This window comes from Helicoverpa armigera, chromosome 2, assembly GCF_030705265.1.
Source record: "Helicoverpa armigera isolate CAAS_96S chromosome 2, ASM3070526v1, whole genome shotgun sequence".
NCBI lineage: Eukaryota > Metazoa > Arthropoda > Insecta > Lepidoptera > Noctuidae > Helicoverpa > Helicoverpa armigera.
In genome coordinates, this window is record NC_087121.1 from 10410510 (window position 1) to 10432473 (window position 21964).

The following is a 21964-nucleotide window of genomic DNA, read 5'->3' on the forward strand; positions in this document are numbered from 1 at the left end:
CCGCAGCAGTCTCCTTGTTATCCTTGGTGATGTCAGCGTTCTCGTGCAGGCCAAAGACCTCAGGCTTGGCGATCATGGGCAGTGCTCGGATGTGGTCTAGCACGGAGTTGTACTCCATGCTTGGCGGCATGCGGTACTCACCGCTCGGTGAGAATGCGTACCTGTGGAAAAAGGACTTAAGTAGGTACCTATTTTATGAACGGTTGACGGAAGAACAATACGGAAGATTAGCAAAAATAAATTCAGTAGGTAAAGTATGTATAAAAAAATGAATAGCTACGATAGGTTCAATTGAAAACTAGCGCGAAGCTCTAACTTTCTATAAATTTATTTTTATAGACATAGTCCATAAATCAAATACCTAAGGTGACAATAATGCTGCTGTATTGGCCTTATTTCGCACGCCTATTTCTATTATATGTGTACTTTTATCCTTATTTGTGTTAATTTTTGTTAAATATTTTATCTTTCTTTCCTCCCTCAAATTAAAGTCAATAAGCAAAATGGTAGCCATATTCACCCCTATTTTATTTGTGTATTGTAATGTATGTACCTAATTTTCAAATTTGTTTGCACCTAACAATGCTTTCTCTCCACCACCCGAAGGTGGACTGGACTGGTAAGGCGTTAAGTCCGCCATTGTACTTTATGTACATATTTAGAAGCATTACAGTTAATGATTTAACTTGTTAATACTAACTCAGGGGTAGTAGTGACTTCATCATTGTAGAATATGGACAGCAGAGACAGTATGAGCCGACGATCCTTGTCGTCAGTCACTCTGCCTCCATAGTTGCACTCGCCCGCCAGGTAGTTTAGCGCGTCGAATGGCGTCTCCGAGTAATCCGTCAGGAACATCTAGGGCAATACATGTATGGAATAAACTGCCAAAATGATGAGGAATAGGTACAGTCAGTTGTCTGTAGTTTTAGCTAGCTAGCTAGAAGCTATAGCTTCAGTGAATAGTTATGATAAGGCCGGATTTTTAGGTTATGAACTGTGACTAGAAATCATGCGTGTCCTGTCACGACTTTATTTGAGAGCCAAGAATGCTTATATGCGAGGCAGTTTAACAAATATTTTTGAATATTGGTGGTTAAAAAAGTAAACAATATTTCCTTTTTTGTTGCCCCTTACACATTTTACTGAGCAACAAGTTTCGCTGCCCTAACATTTTGCCTAAATAAATAATAAGTACAGTTTAAGCATTGCAAAATAAAGACTAAGATTAAACTGTGGGATAAGTTACAAAATTATTTCAGACAAAATACATTCATTTTTGCTGTCCATGACTACATTGTTAACTTCTATAACGGTTGATTCTCCCCTACATTATTTTAGTCCCGCGTCTGAAACTAGATGGCGCTTTACAATTCCGTCCGATTTCTGCATCGCGGTGTTAAGATTCTCCGCGGTCGAACGACCTCGCGGCGGTACTGTAGTGAACTCATACTTACCTGGCATAGGGGATACCGTGATCACGAAGGCGGTTCCCCCAGGGCGAGGTCTATCCATTGCACTGCGGATAGGTTGACCCCTGCGATTATCCCTAATGTGGATAACTCGGATGCGTAATTTTTGGTAGTGAGGGACTGCGTACGCGCTGTCCCTCTCAGATCTCCTTGAAAATCATCATGACATCATAGCATGATTTAATACTGAACTAATACAATATCTGATAGTTAATATAGTTTAGTACCACATTTTGTAAGTAAAAGTGTTGGTTACTTGGCATTGGCTATCAAGTCTTACCTGCAGCTGCATAATACAGATCCTGAGATCGCTCTCATTGAACTCGTACTGAATATTCCACCCCAGTGGGCCAAATGCTCTTCTCTCCTGCACTATAGCATGGAAGAAGCACAGCGCGAACAGTAGCCGCCGCCAATCTTCCGTGCGGGGACATGAGATGTAGAACTCCGGGTCGCAAATAGGGTCCGATATGTAGGAGCGGTAGATGTTGTTTTTGAGACCTTTTGGAGCTTCGTTTGTCATTTTTACACCTGTAATAGTTGTGCAATATATTCGTTTCATTTCTTATAGTGCAAGATTGACGACCATTTTATATTTTCTTTCTGTAAATAGTTATGGAAGGTTCAGTTCAAGTAATAAATTATTTAGAGTAACAGTTAGTGAGTCAGTAAAATTTGATTAACGGCCAATTATTCTACAATCTGATTACTTTTAACACGCTTATATCAGTTTCACTTGTTACTATGTACGTAAGAAAATCTTGAGATCCTAATTTGACCCACTTACCGGTCTTCGATTAGGATGAAATTTTGCACACACTCTGAGTTCTGATGACAATACATGACTAGCGTGTTTTTTAGTTATTTTAACTATTATTTTTTTGTTTTTACATACATTTCAAGCTAACTTTTATTAAATGGAAGGTATTTGAATACTTTATTACCTAATTCAATAAGTAAACTACACATTAGAATAAACACTTTACCATTCTGCAGCACAGTAACAGGGAACGATGTACTAGGATATGAAGTGAGCCAGCAGCGGAAGTTGGCATGCGTGTTCTGTGGCACGATGACTTCCGCACAGATCCGCTCCAGCTCGCCCATCCACGACGTCATGACGTGGCAGTTCTGCAGCACCACCCAGCCGCCCGTCGCGATCGCCTGGTTTATCATGTTCGCTGCTATGGGACCCTGAGGGGATGGAAATACATCTTTAATATACAACAACTAATGTATTTAAAGTATAGAGTTCAGGTATTTTAAGGGAGGTACTTCTTGCAGCGGTTTTGTATTTTTTAAACAGTTTTATTTATATTTAGCAATACAATAGTGATGTTTTTTTAAACTATTTACTTAGATATTTTGAAGTATATTTTAAATGATTAAATTAGGCGTATCTTTGCGAAAATCCATCACGTTTATTTTTCCTAACATTTTAGTCATGTAGGCTTGTTATGAACGTGTCGATTTTTCGGTTAATGTAAAAAGTTTAATGTTAAATTCATCTTAGCTACAGAGCTGACTTTAATAATGCAGTGTACAAGGGGCATCCACTGATTTATCGCAAAATTACACTTACAGAGTCAAAAAAACGCAAAATATTCGCAAATCCAACTAACCTGCCCTTGTCCAAGCGAGATAGTCTCAAAACTGACAACCTTCTTCTCCATGGAGTATTTCACCAGGCCGGACATGGGGTCAGACCCCGGAGACAGGATGAAGATGAGAGGAGAACAGTTGTTGCTGTCGTTGTACGACTTGTCCAGGTCGAAGGGCGGGGGTTCGATGTACGGACGACCCATTTCTGCTACCACGTATTGTTGGACTAGGGGGATTAGCTTGTCGGGGCGAATGCATCTGGGTTGTGAGATGTTTATGTTAGTTAGTCATTTATATTATCACAAAATAAGTATAATAAAGATATAAATAACCTTAGTATCAAGGTATAGTTACCTTGTATATGGTATAGGTGTATGTATAGGTATATGTAATACACATGTATGTAGATTTAGCTCGTTAGTTATTATTAAGTACTTGCAAGGGTCTTGATAACACAGAAGGTTATGAAGGAAGGAATTTTGCTGCGCCAACACCAAATAGAATTGGGAGGGATAGATAAGAGCATAACACATATACATTTCTGACAGTGTATTTTCAAACCATTGTTATGATAATACCTGAGCACGATAAGCTTAGCAATGCCCTTGACCTTATCGAAGGGCGCCGGGAAGGGATTCTCATGCGGAGCCGACAGGTCATAGAACGCCTTCCACTCGTGCACGTGACTCTCGAAGTGCTCGCGGAAACCTTTCAGTCTGAAAACATACATCTTAGCATCATAAACATATCAAAATATAGATGTTTAAGCTTTGGAACAAATCATAGGCACAGCATTGCAACTTATTGTGATTTACTGGATACTTCTGTATGACTTTGGCACAAAGATAATCTTTGTGCTGTCTTTAAAAGATTCGAGTGAAGTTTCAGATATTATGCTATAAATCAATAAACTAGCCAGTGCTCGATACGAATCTGGCGCCATATTATACTTACTGACGTGCCACCATATCGTACTGGGCAAGTGTGGATTGTAAATGTGGTGTGAGTATTGTGTCCTTTACATGGACAAACATAGGATTATCAATATAGTGCCAATATGACGTCATCAGCACAGGTCAGTTTAAGGTCTTGAATTTGTATAGTATCGATGTTTGTCAGATACAAACCAGTGCGGTCGGCAGTTGCAGTCAGCAGCAAGAATTCAAAACATACCTTTACTGGGATTTGTTATTACTTTTGTGTTATATAAAGTGGACATTAGTTTGCGTATTATTATAAGTAGTAACATGATACTGACTGGTCAAGATGGCTGCTGCGTACGATCTCTGACCACGCCTTCTCGGTGAGCCAGCCGGGCGCGGGGTTCTCGTGCGGGTTGTCCAGCGCCACGCCGCCCGTCAGCAGGAACGTCACCAGGTCGTCGTCTAGTTGACCCTGGAGGCACAGCATCAGAACTTGTAACCAGTCTTACTGAGGGATATTGGGGTGTCTGGATAACTGGGTGTTGACAAAGTCAGATAAATTGATGCATCTATACTAATATTATAAACCTGAAGAGTTTGTTTGTTTGTTTAAACGCGCTAATCTCAGGAACTACTGGTCCAATTTGAAAATGTCTTTCAGTGTTAGATAGCCCATTTATCGAGGAAGGCTATAGGCTACTTTTTACGGTACGGGAAGTAGTTCCCACGGGATGCGGGTGAAACCGCTGGCAGAAGCTAGTGTAATATAAAACACTTTCTATATACTTTTGTGAGCCAAAAAAATAAAAGTCAGGATTTCGTTGATAACCGTTCCCAGAAGTTTAATATAATAACTAGAGTGGAGACTGCAATTTTTTTGTAATTAGTGATATTTATAACTGCGGCATTCAAAACGTAATTCGAAGTTTAAATTACCTCAAAAACCACTGATTTATGGCAGATTTTGATAACTTAACTTTTTGATTTGAATTTCAAAGAATGTAAAATTCCAACCAGACATAAGCAAAACACGGATAAGTTATTGAAATCTACCACTCCGAAAAGATGATTAAAGTTAGTCAGTTACCTTAGCCCTCAATATACCAAGAGTCAAGACAAGCGAGAAGATAAGCTTGTCCTTCTCGAAGAGGCTGCGGCACACGTTGCCGTAGATGCTCCGCGTGAAGAACTCGTTGAGCCCCTCCAGCCGCTCGTCCAGGTCGTCGCTCTTAGGAGAGTTGATGATCGCCTGGTTGTACAGGTTTATGAACCTGGAAATAGGGTTTTGTCCTGTAGTATGGGTTACTGCAAACTTGTCTAAAATTTAATGTAATGCAAATATAAATAAAACAAATTTGTGTAAAATAGTATTTACATAGAGTTTACTTGACGATTTCTTTCAAAACTTTCAGGAGAAAATTGCAAAGTATTAATTTATTTGTTATAGAATCCAAATTGTGTGCATTGCGCATATGCAAGACTTCATAAGGCGATACGTAAGCTCACTTACAAGATTGCTTTTGATAATTGGCGTTCTTATTCTCATCAAAATGTAAAAAAAATATGTAACTTTACCAACTTTAACTTTTTATAAAGCTGAATAGTTCGTTTGAATGCGCTAATCTCTACTACTTGACTGATTTGACAAAGTATTTCAGTGTTAGATAGCCCATTTATCGAAGAAGGCTATATATAGGCTATCTTTTTATCCGAGTCCGTGGAAAAGTTCCCATGGGACGCGTGTGACGAAGATAGTTAACTACAAACTTACCAAACCAAAGAATACTGGTACATCGGATCAATATTAGCCAGATCCGATATACAGAAGAACAACACAGAGCTATGTTTGGACACAGGCACGTATAGCAGTCTGGCCTTATCTATCTCTGCTTCGGTGATGGTGGCGGCGGCTTGCTTGGCTTCTATCTCGATGGATAGCACGCGGGATGAGGATAGGATGAGGTTCGCGGATTCATCTTCTAGAATGTTGCCGGCTGATGATAGTACCTGATGAGGAGGTGGTTGTGGTTAGTGTTAATGATGGCTTGGTATACTGCGCGAGTCGCTGAAGACAATTTTAGTTTTCAGCGGGTGTTTGAGTGTGCGGCTTGGGGTATATATGGGCCCTCTTGGCATAGTCGTCAAAATATAAAATTGCAATTCGGACATTCGAGTAAACAATATGGGCAAAAAGGAGGCTAGAAAGTTCATCTTTAGGCACTTGGTATTTATTTCGTGATAAAATTGGAAATCATGAAGTTTGGTTAGTCAATGAAATAGTTTAGGTTATACTAGAAAAAAATCATTGATTTGGTTAACCTTTTCTTTGAATATATAATTACTTCTTAATATTTTTTCATGCATACTTAACAGTAAAAATGTTACCTCAAGTATCTTATCCTCGATTTCTTTGAGCGTCCTCTTGTTGGTGGCGCCCTCTACGATGAGCTGGTTCTTCTTCAGCTCGAGCTCGGGCCGGTCTTGAGCCACCACTATGCCCAGCAGCTGGTCTTGCAACCCTTGAGGGGTTATCATGAAGTTCAGCAGGGTTACCTAAAAATATCAGCAGTCCGGTCACCATTAATAAGTTACAGGTAATACGTAAAAAAAAAATATAGATTTCGGGTTCGACTTGGATATCCACACATTTACAATTACAATTTACAAAAATTACAATCTGTTGCATTTTACGATATTACGCTAATATGAGATATATAGATGAAAGAGAATAAGAATGAAACTGATAATTAATTCTAAAATACTTGACATCCCTGTGCCGCACGTGTGTGCTGTGTGTGTGTGTTTGTGTGTGTAGAAGCCGACCCCAACATAGTTTGGGAAAAAGGCTCGGAGGAAGAGGAAAGACTTGACATCCCTGTGTCTGGCACATCTAGAAAGTTAGGAGAAACTATTCTTAAGAGAAACGAAAGCTCTTATAGTCTTCCTCAAAGAAAAGAACTTAAGATCGCACAAAACAAGTCCCCAAGTGCCTGATTATTCAAGTAAAATAGTAGTATATATAGTTGAGAAGATGTCTGACCTTGACGGCAACTTCAGGGAGATAGTGAGGGTTGCTGAGTCGCGTGGTGATGTAGAAGCGGAAGCTGTGGTTGTACTCCAGAATACTGTCACCCAGCTTCAAGCAATCCACGCCGCCTGACCTATGTGCACACAACAGAAATATACAGGTAACTACCTCGTAGGTCTAGCTGTCGCAAGTGCGGCTGCTGAGCACGCGGTCTCGGGTTTGATTCCCGAGTCGGGCCAAAATTGCTTTATGGGTTTTAGAAGACTTTCACAAAGCAACCCAGAGCCTGGAAGTTGGCGATTGATTCACCCGTGCAATCGGAGAGCACGTAAATGTCGGTCCTGCGCCTGATCTCCCTGCGGTGGTGTCGGATTGTCGTCCCATCGCAAGCAGAGAGTGAAGGAATACATGAAAACAGCCGTCGTAGCTGCGTAGGAGCGTAGGAGGACATCATGTACCTGAATATATTCCTGAGCAGCACGGGCTCGAGCAGCGCGTCGAGCTGCTCGCGGATGTTCTCGAGGATGACGGGGAAGCCGAGCTGGATGGCGTTCTCCAGCACCCGCGCGTAGTTGGAGTCCGACAGCTTGATCACCTTCAGGTTGTTCTCGCGCTCCATGTTCTTCACCCATTTGTTGGCTTGCTCTGGGAACAAAAGTGTGTTAAAAAAACGTAAAATTAACTTTTTTATTTTTACCCGTCTTTCCAAAAAAGAAGATCTCTTCTCACTGCAAGGTGTGCAATTATATTATTCTACTGCACATAGGTACTGCTCTACTGAACTCTGGATCACATATCTATCCTGAACATCAGTTTCGGACACCTGGCACTTCTTTACTCTTCTCTACAACATCCCCTCAACATTTTGAAGCAGCCTTTAGACCTTCGACCAGGGATAGGAGAAGCAGCTGCAAAATCTGTCAGCTTCTTCTTCACTTCTCCATACCACAGTAGTCCACTAAGAATAAAAAATTAAAGGAGTTTCTTGCCGGCTCTTTTCCATGAGACCCAACTTTTTGCAACCGTGCAACTAGTGTGACGTTTCATAGGAGCCTGCAAAGGCCTATTTGAAATAAAAACATTTGACTTTTAACATTTTTTCTTTCTTACCCTGTGGATCGATCATGAGCGCCCATCTCCTGGACTTCTCGACGATGATGCCGTTCTCTATGGAGTAGGAGTCGACGGGCAGCCCCGCGATGTTCCACACGCGGATCACCACAGGCTCGCCCAGTGTCGTGATCAGGGAGAATGTTTCCGAACATGGGATCCCTGAATGATGGGTAAAGCTCCAGATTTATATAAGAAAGAAAATAAATATATTTACATAAGACCAACACAAATAGGCTAAAAAGGACAATTTTAGCTGACAAGTCACGAACAACGATGTATTGGAAACCTAAACAAATCCAGCAGTGCTGGTAATTGGCAATACGAAATCTATTTATTTACACAAAACCTCAAATTTACCATTACAGGACTTGCCTAATGCGGCAGATAGTTTCTTGTTATGTATAAACTAAAATAAAATAACAAATTAACCTATTCCATAGTTAACTAAATTCGTAACTTATCACCCCATTAGCGACTACAGTGAAGACATTCAGCGAGCACGTAAACAAATCCTGCTGGTTGGCTCTAGCATTAAATTAGATTTAAAAAAGTTTTACGTAATACATAAAAATCTGTATCAAACAACAAACTTTTAGTAATCTTCATATTTATACTTACTTAGTATCCTGGCTCTCTTATTCCAGACTTGAATGACTTCGCGTCTGTAGTTGACGGTGTACGGACCCAGGTACGCGATGCAACCGGCCGACAGAAGCACGTCACCTGGAAGACCATACCAACCTATTTTCACAAACACTTTTTTTTAATACTACATAGAAATTATGGATTGATAAAAGTAACAAAGTTAGCTGATGGGAATGATTTAATCTGACTGAACCAGAGGCAAAACTACAGTAGATCGCTTACCGAGTGCCAATTATTAGCCTTCTAAACTACACCTCAGACTTCTTAATGAACAGTTTAACTTCACCTGTGTGCTGTGGGAGCTAAAAGCGGATAGCTTTCCAAAAGTGGAACCATTTTCAAATCAGTTCAGTAGTTTCGGAACCTCTAAGTTTTTTACTCTGTATAATATTTGGGTTAGATGGAGGAGGTCAGATAGGTAGCTCTTTGTAAAACACTGGTACTCAGCTGCCGACCCCAATATGGTTGGGAAAAGGTTATGCAGGTGATGATGAGTTAGATGACCTACTCTATTGGCCTATGACCCTGTTACCGATGATGTTGGAGAGCAGCTCGTGCAGCTGCTTGGCGAGCTCGGTCCAGCGCGCCTTCTCGCCGCCCAGCCCGCCGATCAGCTGCTCCGCTCGCGCCAGCTTGGTGGAGCACAGCGCTATCTCGTCCTCCAGACCCTTCTTCTTGCGAGTCATCTCCGCGAACTCGTCGTTTAGAGTCTGTTATACAAATAATTCAACTTGCATTTGGACTACTTATAAGACGTTTATAGGACGGTCAAATATTCGTAAAATCATGAGTTGAGGCAAGATGAAGCTATGATTTAGGAAGGGCTGCAAAAAGCTGGTAAACATTGAATGCATTACTAAATTGCATTAGTTAATGCATCCAGACAGTGTAGATGATTGAATAACAGGCCTATATATTTTATGGATGATTGTACGCGTGAGTTACTGCGGCCCTGGTACATGAAAGACCTACGAAGGAATATGATGGGTTTTAGTCAGTAAGACACCTCCTCACGCTGCTAACCCTCAGCGAGAAGTGTCATTTGATGGTTTCACATAAAAAGGCCCAAATATGCATGACTATTCAGCGTGGCAGCTTTTAGCCAGCCGTTTGGGTACGATTCCCGTTGACAGCGATGCGAATATTTTTTTTTGATACATAGTTTTTGTGTTTGTTAATATGTAGATTAAGTAGAATATTGTGCATAAATAACATAACTATTTTCTGTATTAAATCATAATAAAGAAAAGAAAGCCTATATTTATGAAGATGTTGGATATTAACGCTCAATCCTCTGTGTGAGGGGAGGCAATGGGGTGATATAATGATGATGTAGCCTGACCTGCAGCTTGTCAAGCACGGCCTGCAGCTGCGCTCGCTTGGCGTTGAGCGTGTTCATCTGCGCCTGCAGCTCCGACTCCGCCTCGAACAGGGCTGCCTTCTTCGGCGCTACCACCTAAAACACGAATATTTGTAGAAATTAATTGAAGGAATAGGGAGCGCGCAAGTATCTGCGCAAATGTTTGTTCACTAAAATGCCCTGTGCAGTAGGCTGATATCTTTAATGAAAACAGCCGCCGTGGCTGACTATCGGCCTGGATGCCATTGTTGTTACTATCAAACGTCACACAAGTACTTTGGTATACAGATAGATAGAGGAAGGGGATAGCAATAAACGATTAAGGAATTTTGTGAAAAACTTAATCGAAGAATGTTAAAAAAGTATGAAAAACTTGCAGATAAGGGCAGTAATGTAAATTAAATCGAGTGTCAAAGAGTTCCTTAACTATCTGATAGTTTCTAGAGGTGTAACTGACCTTGATGACCCTATCATAGACGTCCATGGCCCGCACCCAGCGACACAGACCCTCGCAGGCAGACGACACCTTCGCTATCACTGCTGGGTCGAACTCGCGGTCAGGAATATACCTGCCATATGGAGAACATATGTACTGGATATTGTAAGGTTTCGTCAAGTTGCTTTGCTTGTAAGAAGTTAGCTGCTATTGCTCTTGGCCGACTTCAGAAAAGGTCAGTTAATTTACGAGAACTGTACTGATCTGTAGCTTATTGTGTGTGATAGCAAAATAAGTAGATAATGATATTTTTCATCCGTCACATGAAATATAGAAAATTGAGAATTTCCTTTTTGGGAGGTCATATTGAATTCAGATAGAAAGCCAACTTACTTATCTCTGATCTTCTTCATGATGCTAGGATGTATATTATCCTTGTCGTAGTTCTTCAAGCTCTCGAGGAACTTCATGTCTCCAAGCATCTTCTGAGATGGACCCCAATAGTCCTCGTAAGGCTTGCCTGAAATACACACAGGTACAGCTTACATTAAGCGGACAAGCGAAATAATTGCAAAAGACTATTTTTTGTTTTTGTAGTTTTGCAACCCACAAGGGCTCCAACAGACTCGATTTAAAAAAATATTTCTCATTTGGGATAAGTTACTATCCTCCATTGACCACTACAACACATAACGGGAACAGTCAGTCTATTATAAAGAAAAATAATTCCATAACACATACTTTTCGCAAGCTAGCTAGCAAGTAAAGGGGGGGGGGGCGTTTTAGGGGCTGTCTTTTGTTTTTGAGTTGAGTTTTTGAACTATGTCTATCAAAAACAGTCTACAGCTACCATTATTACCAAATGAGCAAACCATTAGCATCCATCTTCCTATCCCCCTTAATCCCCTTCATGACACAAACAGCTTCCATGACCAGCTTGACTCCCGCGGGGGGGTTCTTCATAGACTTGACGAGCGTGATGTCAGCGGGTTTCAGGGTGTTCAGCGCGTTCAGCGCTGCCTCAAGCGCTGGAACTGCCTCAGCGAGATCTGACTCGCAGTCGTCTTTGATGGCTTGGGCTGCTGCAGCCGCTTCATTTGCTAAGGCCTCGTCAGCTCCTACTATCTGTGGGGCGAAAATTCGAGTTTGTAATTTCATATGTTCGTAACCTATGTAGTCCCTTATGTATTCTCTCTATTAAGACAATTATGTACACAACTGTATATTGTCTCATAAAAAGTACTTCTATGTACTTCACTTACTCTCTTATTCACTCCCCTTATGTACTACCGTTCAGCAGTGGATGGCAATTGGCGGATATGGTAATGGTGTATTCTTTACCCACAAACTTTTTTTAGACCTGAATCCCCCCATGATATTATAAACCTACAGAAAATATGTGATGCAGAGGAATTAGCAAAAACACATGGCTTTTATATCCTAACATTCTAAAACTAGTTTGCAAACAAATTTGAATACAAATATATTTTTATCATACTAACCTCTTTCTGTTTCTCCACAACGACGGTATCCTGTTCGATCTTGATCATGAGCTTCTCAGTCTTGTCGGAGGTCTCCACCAGCAGTGGCTGCAGGTCTCGCAAGTTCTGCTGCATCACGGCTACCTGGCCTGCTGCGAAGTCCAGCTGCTCTAGACCTGTCTCGTATCTGGAGGGATTGGGGAAAGTAGCCTCATGTCTTATGGATAGTCAGAAAAGTATGTTAGTAATACTGGTAATACTGCTTGTAGCTAAGACTGGATGAACCAATTTGGCTGTTAGTTGGATGAAAGGTAGGTTAAGCCCCGGCGGAAGAGGACTTTTATCCCCATTGAGGGACGAGAAGTTTACATAGTTCCTCAGACACAGGTGCATCTACTGACGGAATCTTGTTTTTAACAGGAAATCACTTACTAGTTTATAAGCTTAATGTATATAATTAGGAAGTTACCTGATTCTAGACATGGTGATCTGGTTGACCTTCATAGCGTACAGTGACATGAACGCTTTGATCAGCTCCAAGTAGCTGGTCGGCGTCACGTACACCATTCTCTTCTGTTCCTTGTAAAATCTGGGAAGAAGAGAAGTTGTCTGGGAGAAAGAAAATATGTGAGTTATTTGGTGGAGGTCTTTTTTCCGATTTATTGAATTATTTTACAATGCAAACAAAGCTATAGTTGACATAGTAATTTGCCAAAAGGGTACTGCTGTTAAGCAGTTTATATGGCTGATATATATTTAAAGCAATGTTTATATCAATAATATTGTTATGCAAACGTTTTTTGTTTGTAATATACCCTAAGCGCTCCGAAATTATTGAACTAATTTAAAAAAATCTTTCCCTGTTAAAAAGCTACACTATCTCCTAGTGAGATAGGCAATATTTTACGTGAGTAGAATCACAGGCAACCGCTGGGCAGTGGCCTATAATTTGGTCTAAAAGACCGGCAGCTTGATTTCCTAGGTCCTAGGAAGTGTTACCTGTCGCTGAGCTGCACCACAGTGACGTGGAACAGCTGGCACATGTCGACGCAGGCGAGGCGCAGCTCGTCCTCCACGTCCTTCATCTTGAAGATGAACATGTGAGCCACGCGCTCTAGAGCCTCGGGCGGCCATGCTGTGAACCTGGACACAGGTAATAGCTTAATAAAACTTTACTATCAGGATTTCTGTGCTGTTCAAATTACTTTTGACATTGAAACGGCATTAATGGATCTGAAATCAATAACTTCAAACCACAGAGGAATATAAGCATAGATGGCATAATGCAGGCAGGTCAGGCGTCTTCTTCTAGGTCAAATGACTTTGTCTTTGAGGCTTTCGGGTTCTTTGAGACATCTGTCAACGATGTTTGGTAAAACTTTTCTTATTTTGGTATAAAGCAGGCGTATAACAGCGAAAACAGTAACGTTCCTCTTTCCCCGCTCACCCGCATTTTGGCGCGCTATTTTCTTAGTAGATTATCCGTTATGGCATCTCGGCTCATTTTGTTCTCCGTGGTACTATCACACGTATAATCTATGGAACCTCTACTAACCAGTCGATGGTGGCGCAGTTGATGAGCGAGGGGAACATCCGGAGCCGGTTCCTGAAGGAGTCTCCGATGGGCGACATGGCCATCACGATGCGCAGATTCGCCTTCACTCGCTCCACGTAGAAACCGAACATGGCTAGTGGGGTCGTCTCGATTTTTTTACCCTATAAAGAAGTATAAACACTGGTACTCAGCTGCATCCAGTTGAAACTGGAAGCCGATCCAAAATTGTTGGCAAAAAGACTAGGCAGATGATGATGATGAAATAGTTAGATCAGTCAATGTCTAGTCATTTGATGGCATATAGCAAATATGAACTCGTGACATTATTTCGATTTTAGAGTACGTTTTTTATCATAGCGACACTACATAGCCGACACCAAATAAAATTGGGATAAGCGCAGGAGGATGATGATGACACTACATAGCCGATTGGATAAAGGCATTGGAGAGATAGTTTTTGACTATTTTCGGGTCTTGGTATTATTCCTATCGGGACGTGGGTGTTACAAGAACATCTAGTCAATGACTATAGAAAAACAAACACTACTCCAAAACTTTTTTAATCATGAGCTCAAGTGCTGCGAGTCTATGTCCCTAATGAGGGATAACACCATATCATCATCATCATGAGCACTGATTTACCAAATGTTCGGTATATAATGATTTTTTTAAAATTATCATTAACTCACGGCCTCCCTAACGGCAGTCTGCATCTTGTCGAGGATCTCGACCTTCTCGTCCATGCCGTACAGGTTGGGGATGTCTCCCGTGTTCAGCAGCATATTGATGTCCTCCACCATGCCTTCGTACATTATCTGGGGACATTACATGATGATGATTTAGAGGACATATACATTAGGATACAAATATTCATACTGAGGAGTTTTTTTTTTAACGCGCTTAACTCAGGAATTTTACTGCTCAAAAAAAAAATTATTTACTTTCAATTAAGACTGCAACAAACGGTTAGTGTTTTTTTAAGTTCAAAGGTCGAAGGTCCCTGTGCATTATTGTTTAGATACGAGCTCAAATCACAATTTGTGCCATTTTTTTAAATATAATTTAGACATGTCCATTCATACTGTTTTTTTATTAGAATGCAATTTTAATTTAATTTCAAGTAGGTTAAAGAGACAAAGGACAATTTTACCTGGTTATCAGCGAAGAGGAAGACTAGAGGCTTCCCAATAATACCGGCCTTCATGAGCAGTTTCCTGATGTCATCGCGCCACTCATTCTGGCCGTACACTCGAGATATTTCTATCTGTAAGTCATAACATAAGGTTAATTGAGAGAACTTTAATTGAATAACCAGTATAATATGGTGGAATGAGGATCAAATTGTGAGGAAGTTCGTGATCGTGAACGTGGATGGATATTGAGGAAGAGGGCGGACAATCAAATAAACGATGAATGGATTGTGTGAAAGACGATATGACGAGACAGAGAAATATGGAGAAAGATAGACAATAATTCTATCCCCTAACTTTTTGTTTAGAGATGACGAATCTTGACAAGTGTGTGTGCAAAACATACAATATCGCAAATACCAGTTAGCTATGTTAAACCTGACCTGTACGACATTCATCTCCAATATACTGGCAGCTAGCTTCACGGCACTGCTTCTGCCGCTGCCGCCAACGCCGACCAACAGCAGATTACCTAAAATCATTTATATACTTAACACATTAGTAGCAATACTCACTTTTCATCTGTGTGTATTTTGAATTTAAATAATAATTAACGCTATTTTTTAAATTTTCTTTAAGTAACTTTATGACTTCACGATAATTAAATTACATGAACTTACTACGCATGCACATGACTTCAATGGTCTTAATACAAAAAGTTAACCATGTGTCAAAACGTTGACGCTGACGTTTAAAAGTTTTGTAGAAAGGCCGCAAATGTCTAACTCTAAAGAAGAAAAGTTATTTGACGTGAGCATAACATCACACTACCTACTACTTTAGGTATGTTTGTTACTTCTTCACGGACAGGCGGCTTGACGGATTTTGATGTAAGTTGGCCCTTATATACCATACACATAGCAAAACATATATATTAACGTAGTACAACGCCGAGTGTCAATTTATTGTCTCGCGGAATTAACTCTGCATATTTTTTCCTAAAATTTTATATAGGCTACTGTTTATCCAGGTGCGGGAACTGAAACTGACCGTTATCCTGCAGCAGCACGCGGGTACACCTGGAGATGTGGTCGAGCGCGTATCTGAACATGACGAGGGACATCGGCGAAGAGGACACCACGTTGTACTCTTCTAGATAATACTCCATCTTAGCTGTCATGTCGTCTATGCTTTGTACCTGGGTATAAAGTATTATTTATACTAACACTTGGAAAAAAAATGATTATAAATCTTTGCTACCTACGTCCCACATTTACAGGAGTTTCGGCCTATATTTGCCTTTTTGCAACTATGTTGGGGTCGGCTTACAGTATAACCGGATAAAGCTGAACAGCTGTGCCCTTTTACAAGGAGTGACCGCCTTTCTTATCTCCTCAACCCAGTTACCCGGGCAACCCAACACCCCTGATCTTAGCTTGTCAGACTTACTAGCTTTCGATTACTCGTAACGACTGCCAATGATGTTCAACGACAGCCAGGACCTACAGTTCAAAGTGCACGTCTACAATTTTTTTCTATGTCATACCTGATCGTATATCTTGGGATCAGCATCGGGCTCCATGTAGTTGCCGAAGAAGATGTTGCAGGCGTGCTTGTTGCTGCACTTCTCGTTCTCGGGGATGTAGCCCATCTCGTTCAGCACGCCGTCCATGTGCACGCGGAAGTTGTTGTATACCGCCTTGTAGACTACGTCGTAGAGCTTGTTGCTGGAGACAGAAGACAGGGTTAAGAACATTCGAAGGTTTGTCAGAGAAACTGATCGTTGCTGAAAGCGCTATCTATTGACGCACAATTACAATGATCGATGGGAAGCTAACTGAACAACGGCAACAAATACTGAATGTTACATCATGGGTCATCTTATGAATGTCTCTATTTTCTGAATGTCACGTTAAATTTACAAAGCGTTTGTCTCCATGCTTCATACTCATTTTGAGGATCAAGAAAAACTATGATCGAGCCCTTGCCTCATGAACAAAAACCCCCGCTTTTTACGATCGTTTGACTAAACTCATCATCCTCCGAGCCTTTTTCCCAATCATGTTGAGGTCGGCTTCCAGTCTAACCGGATTCAGCTGAGTACCAGTGCTTTACAAGAAGCGACTGCCTATCTGACCTCCTCGACCCAGTTACCCGGGCAACCCGATACCCCTTGGTTAGACTGGTGTCAGACTTACTGGCTTCTGACTACCCGTAACGACTGCCAAGGATGTTCAATGACAGCCGGGACCTACAGTTTAACGTGCCATCCGAAACACAGCCAAGGTGTCTAAGATATACTTAGAAAGTACATACAAACTTAGAAAAGTTGCATTGGTACTTGCCTGACCTGGAATCGAACCCGCGCCCTCATACTCGAGAGGTTGGTTCTTACCCACTAGGCCACCACGACTTTTGACTAAACTAGTCTGACTTTTAATTCCAGCTTCATAATTTTGACATACTCGACGGCACCTAAGTCCCAAACGATCGAAAAAACATTTTTATCACCTAAATAAACTTACCGATCAGCATCATCAGCCAGTCTATCATAGAACACTCTATACGCCTCATGTATCCACAGTATGACGAGCTTGTTGAGCTCCTTCATGTGCGTGGAGGGTACCAGCAGGACTCCCTTGATGACCCGCGCGAAGTCTCGAAGGTTGAACAGGTAGTGACACTTGCTGGGGGTCGGGAGGAACTGCAGGGTCACTGCCTTGTAGACCTCCATTGTTGCTGCTACTACGGACTGGTGGGGAAGATGAGAAGAGATTAAGAAACTGGGTTAAATGTTTTTTTTTCTCTCGCGGAGGCATTTTCTATGCAACCTGAAACCAGGATTCATGGCTGCTGCTACAGGCTCTTTTTCTATTAGATGTCCGATCATCCTGCATCTGCCTAGACTTTTCACTGCTAATTTGGTGCCGGTTACGTTACTGGATGCAGATTAGTACCATTTACCGAGTAAACCTGACACCCCTTGGTAAGACTGGTTATCAAACTTTTTGTCTGCTGATTACCCTATACGATTATGAATCATTTACAAATGACCTAAAAGCCTATTGAAACACATTGTACAGGATAGATACTTAACAAAATGTGGCGTACCTTAGCCTGCCTCTGCAGAGCATCATTGAAACCTTTAGCGAAGTGCCAGTCCATGATGGTGCCGAAGATCTTGTTGAGCGTGTTATCTTCAAAGGAGTCCACCGTGATGATCAGCATGTGTCGCGTCAGGCGGGAGGAGATCAGGTTGGATCCGCCGCCAGGGGGCAGCATCGCTGATACAAATAGCTGGAAAACCAGATACTTTGGAATGACCATGGGGAATAGGAATACAAATAGTTAGTCTTTTAAATACTTTATGAGGTACTAGCTTCCGCCAGCGGCTTCACCCGCGTGGTATGTTGATAAAAAATAGCCTATGTGTTAATCCAGGGTATCACCTATCTACATACCAAATTTCAATCAAATCGGTCCAGCCGTTTTTGCGTGATTGAATAACAAACAAACACCATACATTCTGACAAACTTTCACATTTATAATATAAGTAGGATTGGAAGAAAATTTTTAACCATAATTCGAAAACTATCTTCTGGGTAGGTATATAAAAAAGCTACTGTTTACCACTGTCAAGTTTCGTCAAAACACATCCAGTCGCTTACGCGTGAAAGATGAACGAAGACCTTTACCTACACATATTCTTTCCTAATTTTCAAAGATTATTCATCTTTTGAAGAAAGTAAAGTAAGGAAACACAATATTATATTTCTGTAAATAAACAGTGCAAAGTACAGACCACATCGACGACCTCCTGTCGGACCATGTCCTTGAGGTCGTACCAGTGTCCGTGGTCGATCCACTGGCGCAGCAGTTCTAACGGCGGCTGAGCACCGTACTGCTCCTTCTGAGGCATGCTCAGGTCATCCACGAATAATACGCACTGTAATAAAAACATTAAAATATTAAGGTACAACAAAATCATTTAAATAAAGTGCGATTAAAAAAAACTCACTTTCTTGCCCATAGAAGGACCGAAAACACCTTTTCGTCTTCTGTCTACTTTCGACATGATTATGTCTTGTGTCTGAAACACAAACAGCATAATTCTTTTAATAGTGAAAGTTCAAAATGGTTTCGAGCAATATTATGACAGGGTACTATTTGTCATGACTTCAGTCGTGATAAGTAAACCTAGCTAAGGGTGTTTTTCTATCGTGTGAATTTTATAGTCATGCAAAATTCCCCACAAACATTAAAATATGTGTGAAACCCTGAAATGAGTCTTTTTGCAAAAGATGGCATGGGTTCTCACGTTAGGTGCGCGAATAAACACGATATTGACAACACACACAACAGCTGGGTTTCCTTACAATAGCTTAATCTTTCTATGGATTGGCCATGAGTGATTTCACATGATAAATAGCTCAAAAACTTTACCAACTTTGAAACCCACCTGATTAGCAGTAGTCCGCGCAGAGAAATTAATGGTGTTGGTGATGTACTTCTCCTTGGGCAGCGCCAGCAGGAAGTTCAGCACCATGGAGGACTTGCCCGTGCCGGTCGGACCCACGATCAGTATGGGAATGTTCGCCTTCACCATCTTGTTCACGAAGAAGCGTAAGCACGCGTTCTCGTTTGTCAAGATTATTAGGTCGTTCACCTGATTACAATATTTTATTGTTGAGTTAAGAGGAAAGGGAAATTAAAACGATGGATGGATTGTGTGAAAAATTATATGGCTGCAAAAAAAAACACTTTCTTGTAAGATGACGTCAGATCAATGATCGCAGATAAAATTGGAACAGAGGCAAGAGGGTTATGATTACGTGGCTGTCTAGGTATATAATATTACATAAACATCATGTCACAGACGCTTGACAGTTTCAGTTGGTAAGAATTTGCCATATTTATCCGCACTTTGAAAGACTATAATATCATCGTTGGCATATTCACTGACAAATTCCACTGAAAATAAATATATCCTACGAGACACCAAATAACGTTTCCCAATCAGCAATATATGTCAGTTTCCAAATTACCATACAAGATACAAGATACTTTATTTGTAAAAAACATGGGTGTACATATAGTTATGCAGGTTGTTATACAAGAAAATAAAGTTACCATTCATGTTTGGCCTCTTAGGCGTACAAATATTCAAAAAAATAAAATTTAAAATAAGGAACATTCTTAAAATTTTACTTACAATTAGGTTAAAAATATAATAAAAATAAGCTACTAGCAAAATTTAAAATAAAGAACATTCTTGAAATTTTACTTAAAATTAGGTTAAAAATATAATAAATAATCTACTATCAAAACAGTCTTAAGTTTCAAGCAATTACTTTATCATTTAAGAATTCTGAGATATTGTAGTATGCTTTCTTTTCTAGGAATTTCTGCAGTCGTTTTTTAAATATTTGAGAATTTTCTTCCTTCCAACTTTTTGGCAGTTTATTGTATATAATGGGTGCCATACAGAATATACTTTTTCTCATTAATGCCGTGTTTGCACTTTCTGAGCTGAGGACAGTATTATCACGTCTACTTCGGCTAGATAATTCTTTAAAGCTTAAAAATAAATGTTTATTCTGTTTTACAAACATAGCAACTTCTAATATGTATAATGATGGCATCGTTAATATCTTATACTTTACAAAATAAGGTTTACATGAATCTGTTGGCTTAAGTCTAAACATGGATCGAACACATCTTTTTTGAGCTTTGAATGGTGCTTCCCTGTCAGTCGAATTGCCCCAGAAGATTATACCATATCTCAAGTGTGATGAAACTAAGCCGTGGTATGCTAGAAGAAGTGATTTAATATTGATTAAAGGTGCTAATTTATACAATGCATATGCTGAGCTACAAATTTTTTTGCTAAGTATTTCTACCTGGTCTTTCCAGTTTAATTTAGCGTCAATTGTGATACCAAGAAATTTTGTAGTGGTGACTTCTTCTATGGTTTTGTTGTTATAAACTACTTTAGGGTTATTATCACTGCGTGTACGTTGTTTAAAGTGCATTGCATTTGTTTTATTAAGATTAATTTTTAAATTGTTATTGTTTAGCCAATTAATTATTGTTGAAAGAGAATTATTAATATCGTTATCGTATGTTCCTTTATTGTTGCATTGAATTGTTACAGTGCTATCGTCGGCAAAAAGTGTAACGGGCTGATCAATGGATTTGGGCAGGTCATTAATATATATTATAAATAGTAGTGGCCCTAACACGCTACCCTGAGGAACCCGTATTTCACTATGCGTGGCTCTGATTGAGAAGCTTCTTCAAACTTATTTTTAATGTTAATGGAGCTTATTTCGGTAATCTGCTTCCTTTCAGACAAATATGATTTAATTAGTTGTAGAACATTGCCTCTAATTCCGTATGAGTACAATTTGTCTAACAGAATATCGTGTCTTACATGGTCAAATGCCTGGGTCATATCACAGAATATTGTGCAGACAGGATTAGACCTATCGACATTTGTTATGACTTTATACAGGAAATCGTATATAGCCATATTTATGGTGTGTTTTTCTCTAAACCCCTTTTGCTCATTGACGAGTATATTATTTTTTTCTATATACTTGCTTATTTCCTTGTATATATACTTTTCATAAATTTTTGAAATAATACTAACTAGTGATATTGGTCTATAACATTCTACGGCTTCCTTGTCGTCCTTTTTAAAGAGCGGTTTTACAATCGATATTTTAAGTGCATCAGGGAAAGTACCTGTGCTTATTGACAAATTTATAAGATGACTCAAGTGTACGCAAATTTCTGATGAGACGGATTTAAAAAGAGACCATCTAAAAAAGATTTAACAGTTTACCACACAGTCATAAATACCTTAGCATTAGCCGGCAAAGGCACTTCCTTTTCAGTCTCCATCCAAGAGATCCAGGTCCCATTGTTCCTTTTATCATAAGTATAGTCGAAGACGGTATCCTTGTCCGGGAACAGCTGGGTCTTCGTCAGCTTGAAGGATTTGGGCTTCGGGTGCTGGTTGTTGTTCCCTTCTAGAAGCTTATGGAAGAAGGCGTCGAAGATCTTGCGGCTTTCACCTAGATGTAAAATGTTGGAGTTTATGAATACCAATCAGACATACAGAATAAGTATGCACACTTCATGCATAATTCTTCTGGGTCTGATCTAGGAATTTTGATGTTTTATGTCATTTGATTGATTGAACTACGGGTTCAA

At 40.2% G+C, this 21964-nt stretch overlaps 1 protein-coding gene and 1 non-coding gene across 5 annotated transcripts in view; one reads left to right on the plus strand and one right to left on the minus strand.

Moving 5' to 3' along the window:
- Nucleotides 1-21964, minus strand: part of LOC110378209 (dynein axonemal heavy chain 3) — a 59825-nt gene that overhangs the window by 9577 nt on the left and 28284 nt on the right. For all 4 annotated transcript variants that reach the window (XM_064039767.1, XM_064039763.1, XM_064039762.1 and 1 more), the window contains 34 exons: nt 21611-21825; nt 19206-19412; nt 18765-18836; nt 18549-18692; nt 17857-18042; nt 17271-17497; nt 16292-16472; nt 15796-15943; nt 15189-15277; nt 14766-14879; nt 14305-14430; nt 13616-13776; nt 13060-13203; nt 12530-12649; nt 12082-12247; nt 11452-11704; nt 10973-11099; nt 10601-10712; nt 10126-10239; nt 9316-9493; nt 8757-8861; nt 8136-8297; nt 7484-7670; nt 7038-7158; nt 6383-6550; nt 5769-6004; nt 5085-5268; nt 4333-4469; nt 3653-3790; nt 3095-3332; nt 2459-2666; nt 1753-2003; nt 701-858; nt 2-161 (listed from right to left, as the gene is read on the minus strand). In XM_064039767.1, coding sequence (XP_063895837.1) covers nt 2-161; nt 701-858; nt 1753-2003; nt 2459-2666; nt 3095-3332; nt 3653-3790; nt 4333-4469; nt 5085-5268; nt 5769-6004; nt 6383-6550; nt 7038-7158; nt 7484-7670; nt 8136-8297; nt 8757-8861; nt 9316-9493; nt 10126-10239; nt 10601-10712; nt 10973-11099; nt 11452-11704; nt 12082-12247; nt 12530-12649; nt 13060-13203; nt 13616-13776; nt 14305-14430; nt 14766-14879; nt 15189-15277; nt 15796-15943; nt 16292-16472; nt 17271-17497; nt 17857-18042; nt 18549-18692; nt 18765-18836; nt 19206-19412; nt 21611-21825 — 5537 coding nt within the window. The remainder of the gene's footprint in view (nt 1; nt 162-700; nt 859-1752; nt 2004-2458; nt 2667-3094; nt 3333-3652; nt 3791-4332; nt 4470-5084; nt 5269-5768; nt 6005-6382; nt 6551-7037; nt 7159-7483; nt 7671-8135; nt 8298-8756; nt 8862-9315; nt 9494-10125; nt 10240-10600; nt 10713-10972; nt 11100-11451; nt 11705-12081; nt 12248-12529; nt 12650-13059; nt 13204-13615; nt 13777-14304; nt 14431-14765; nt 14880-15188; nt 15278-15795; nt 15944-16291; nt 16473-17270; nt 17498-17856; nt 18043-18548; nt 18693-18764; nt 18837-19205; nt 19413-21610; nt 21826-21964) is intronic.
- On the plus strand, nt 1450-1613 carry LOC126055331 (U1 spliceosomal RNA). The gene has a single exon (XR_007511384.1). It is a non-coding gene; the product is annotated as a U1 spliceosomal RNA (small nuclear RNA).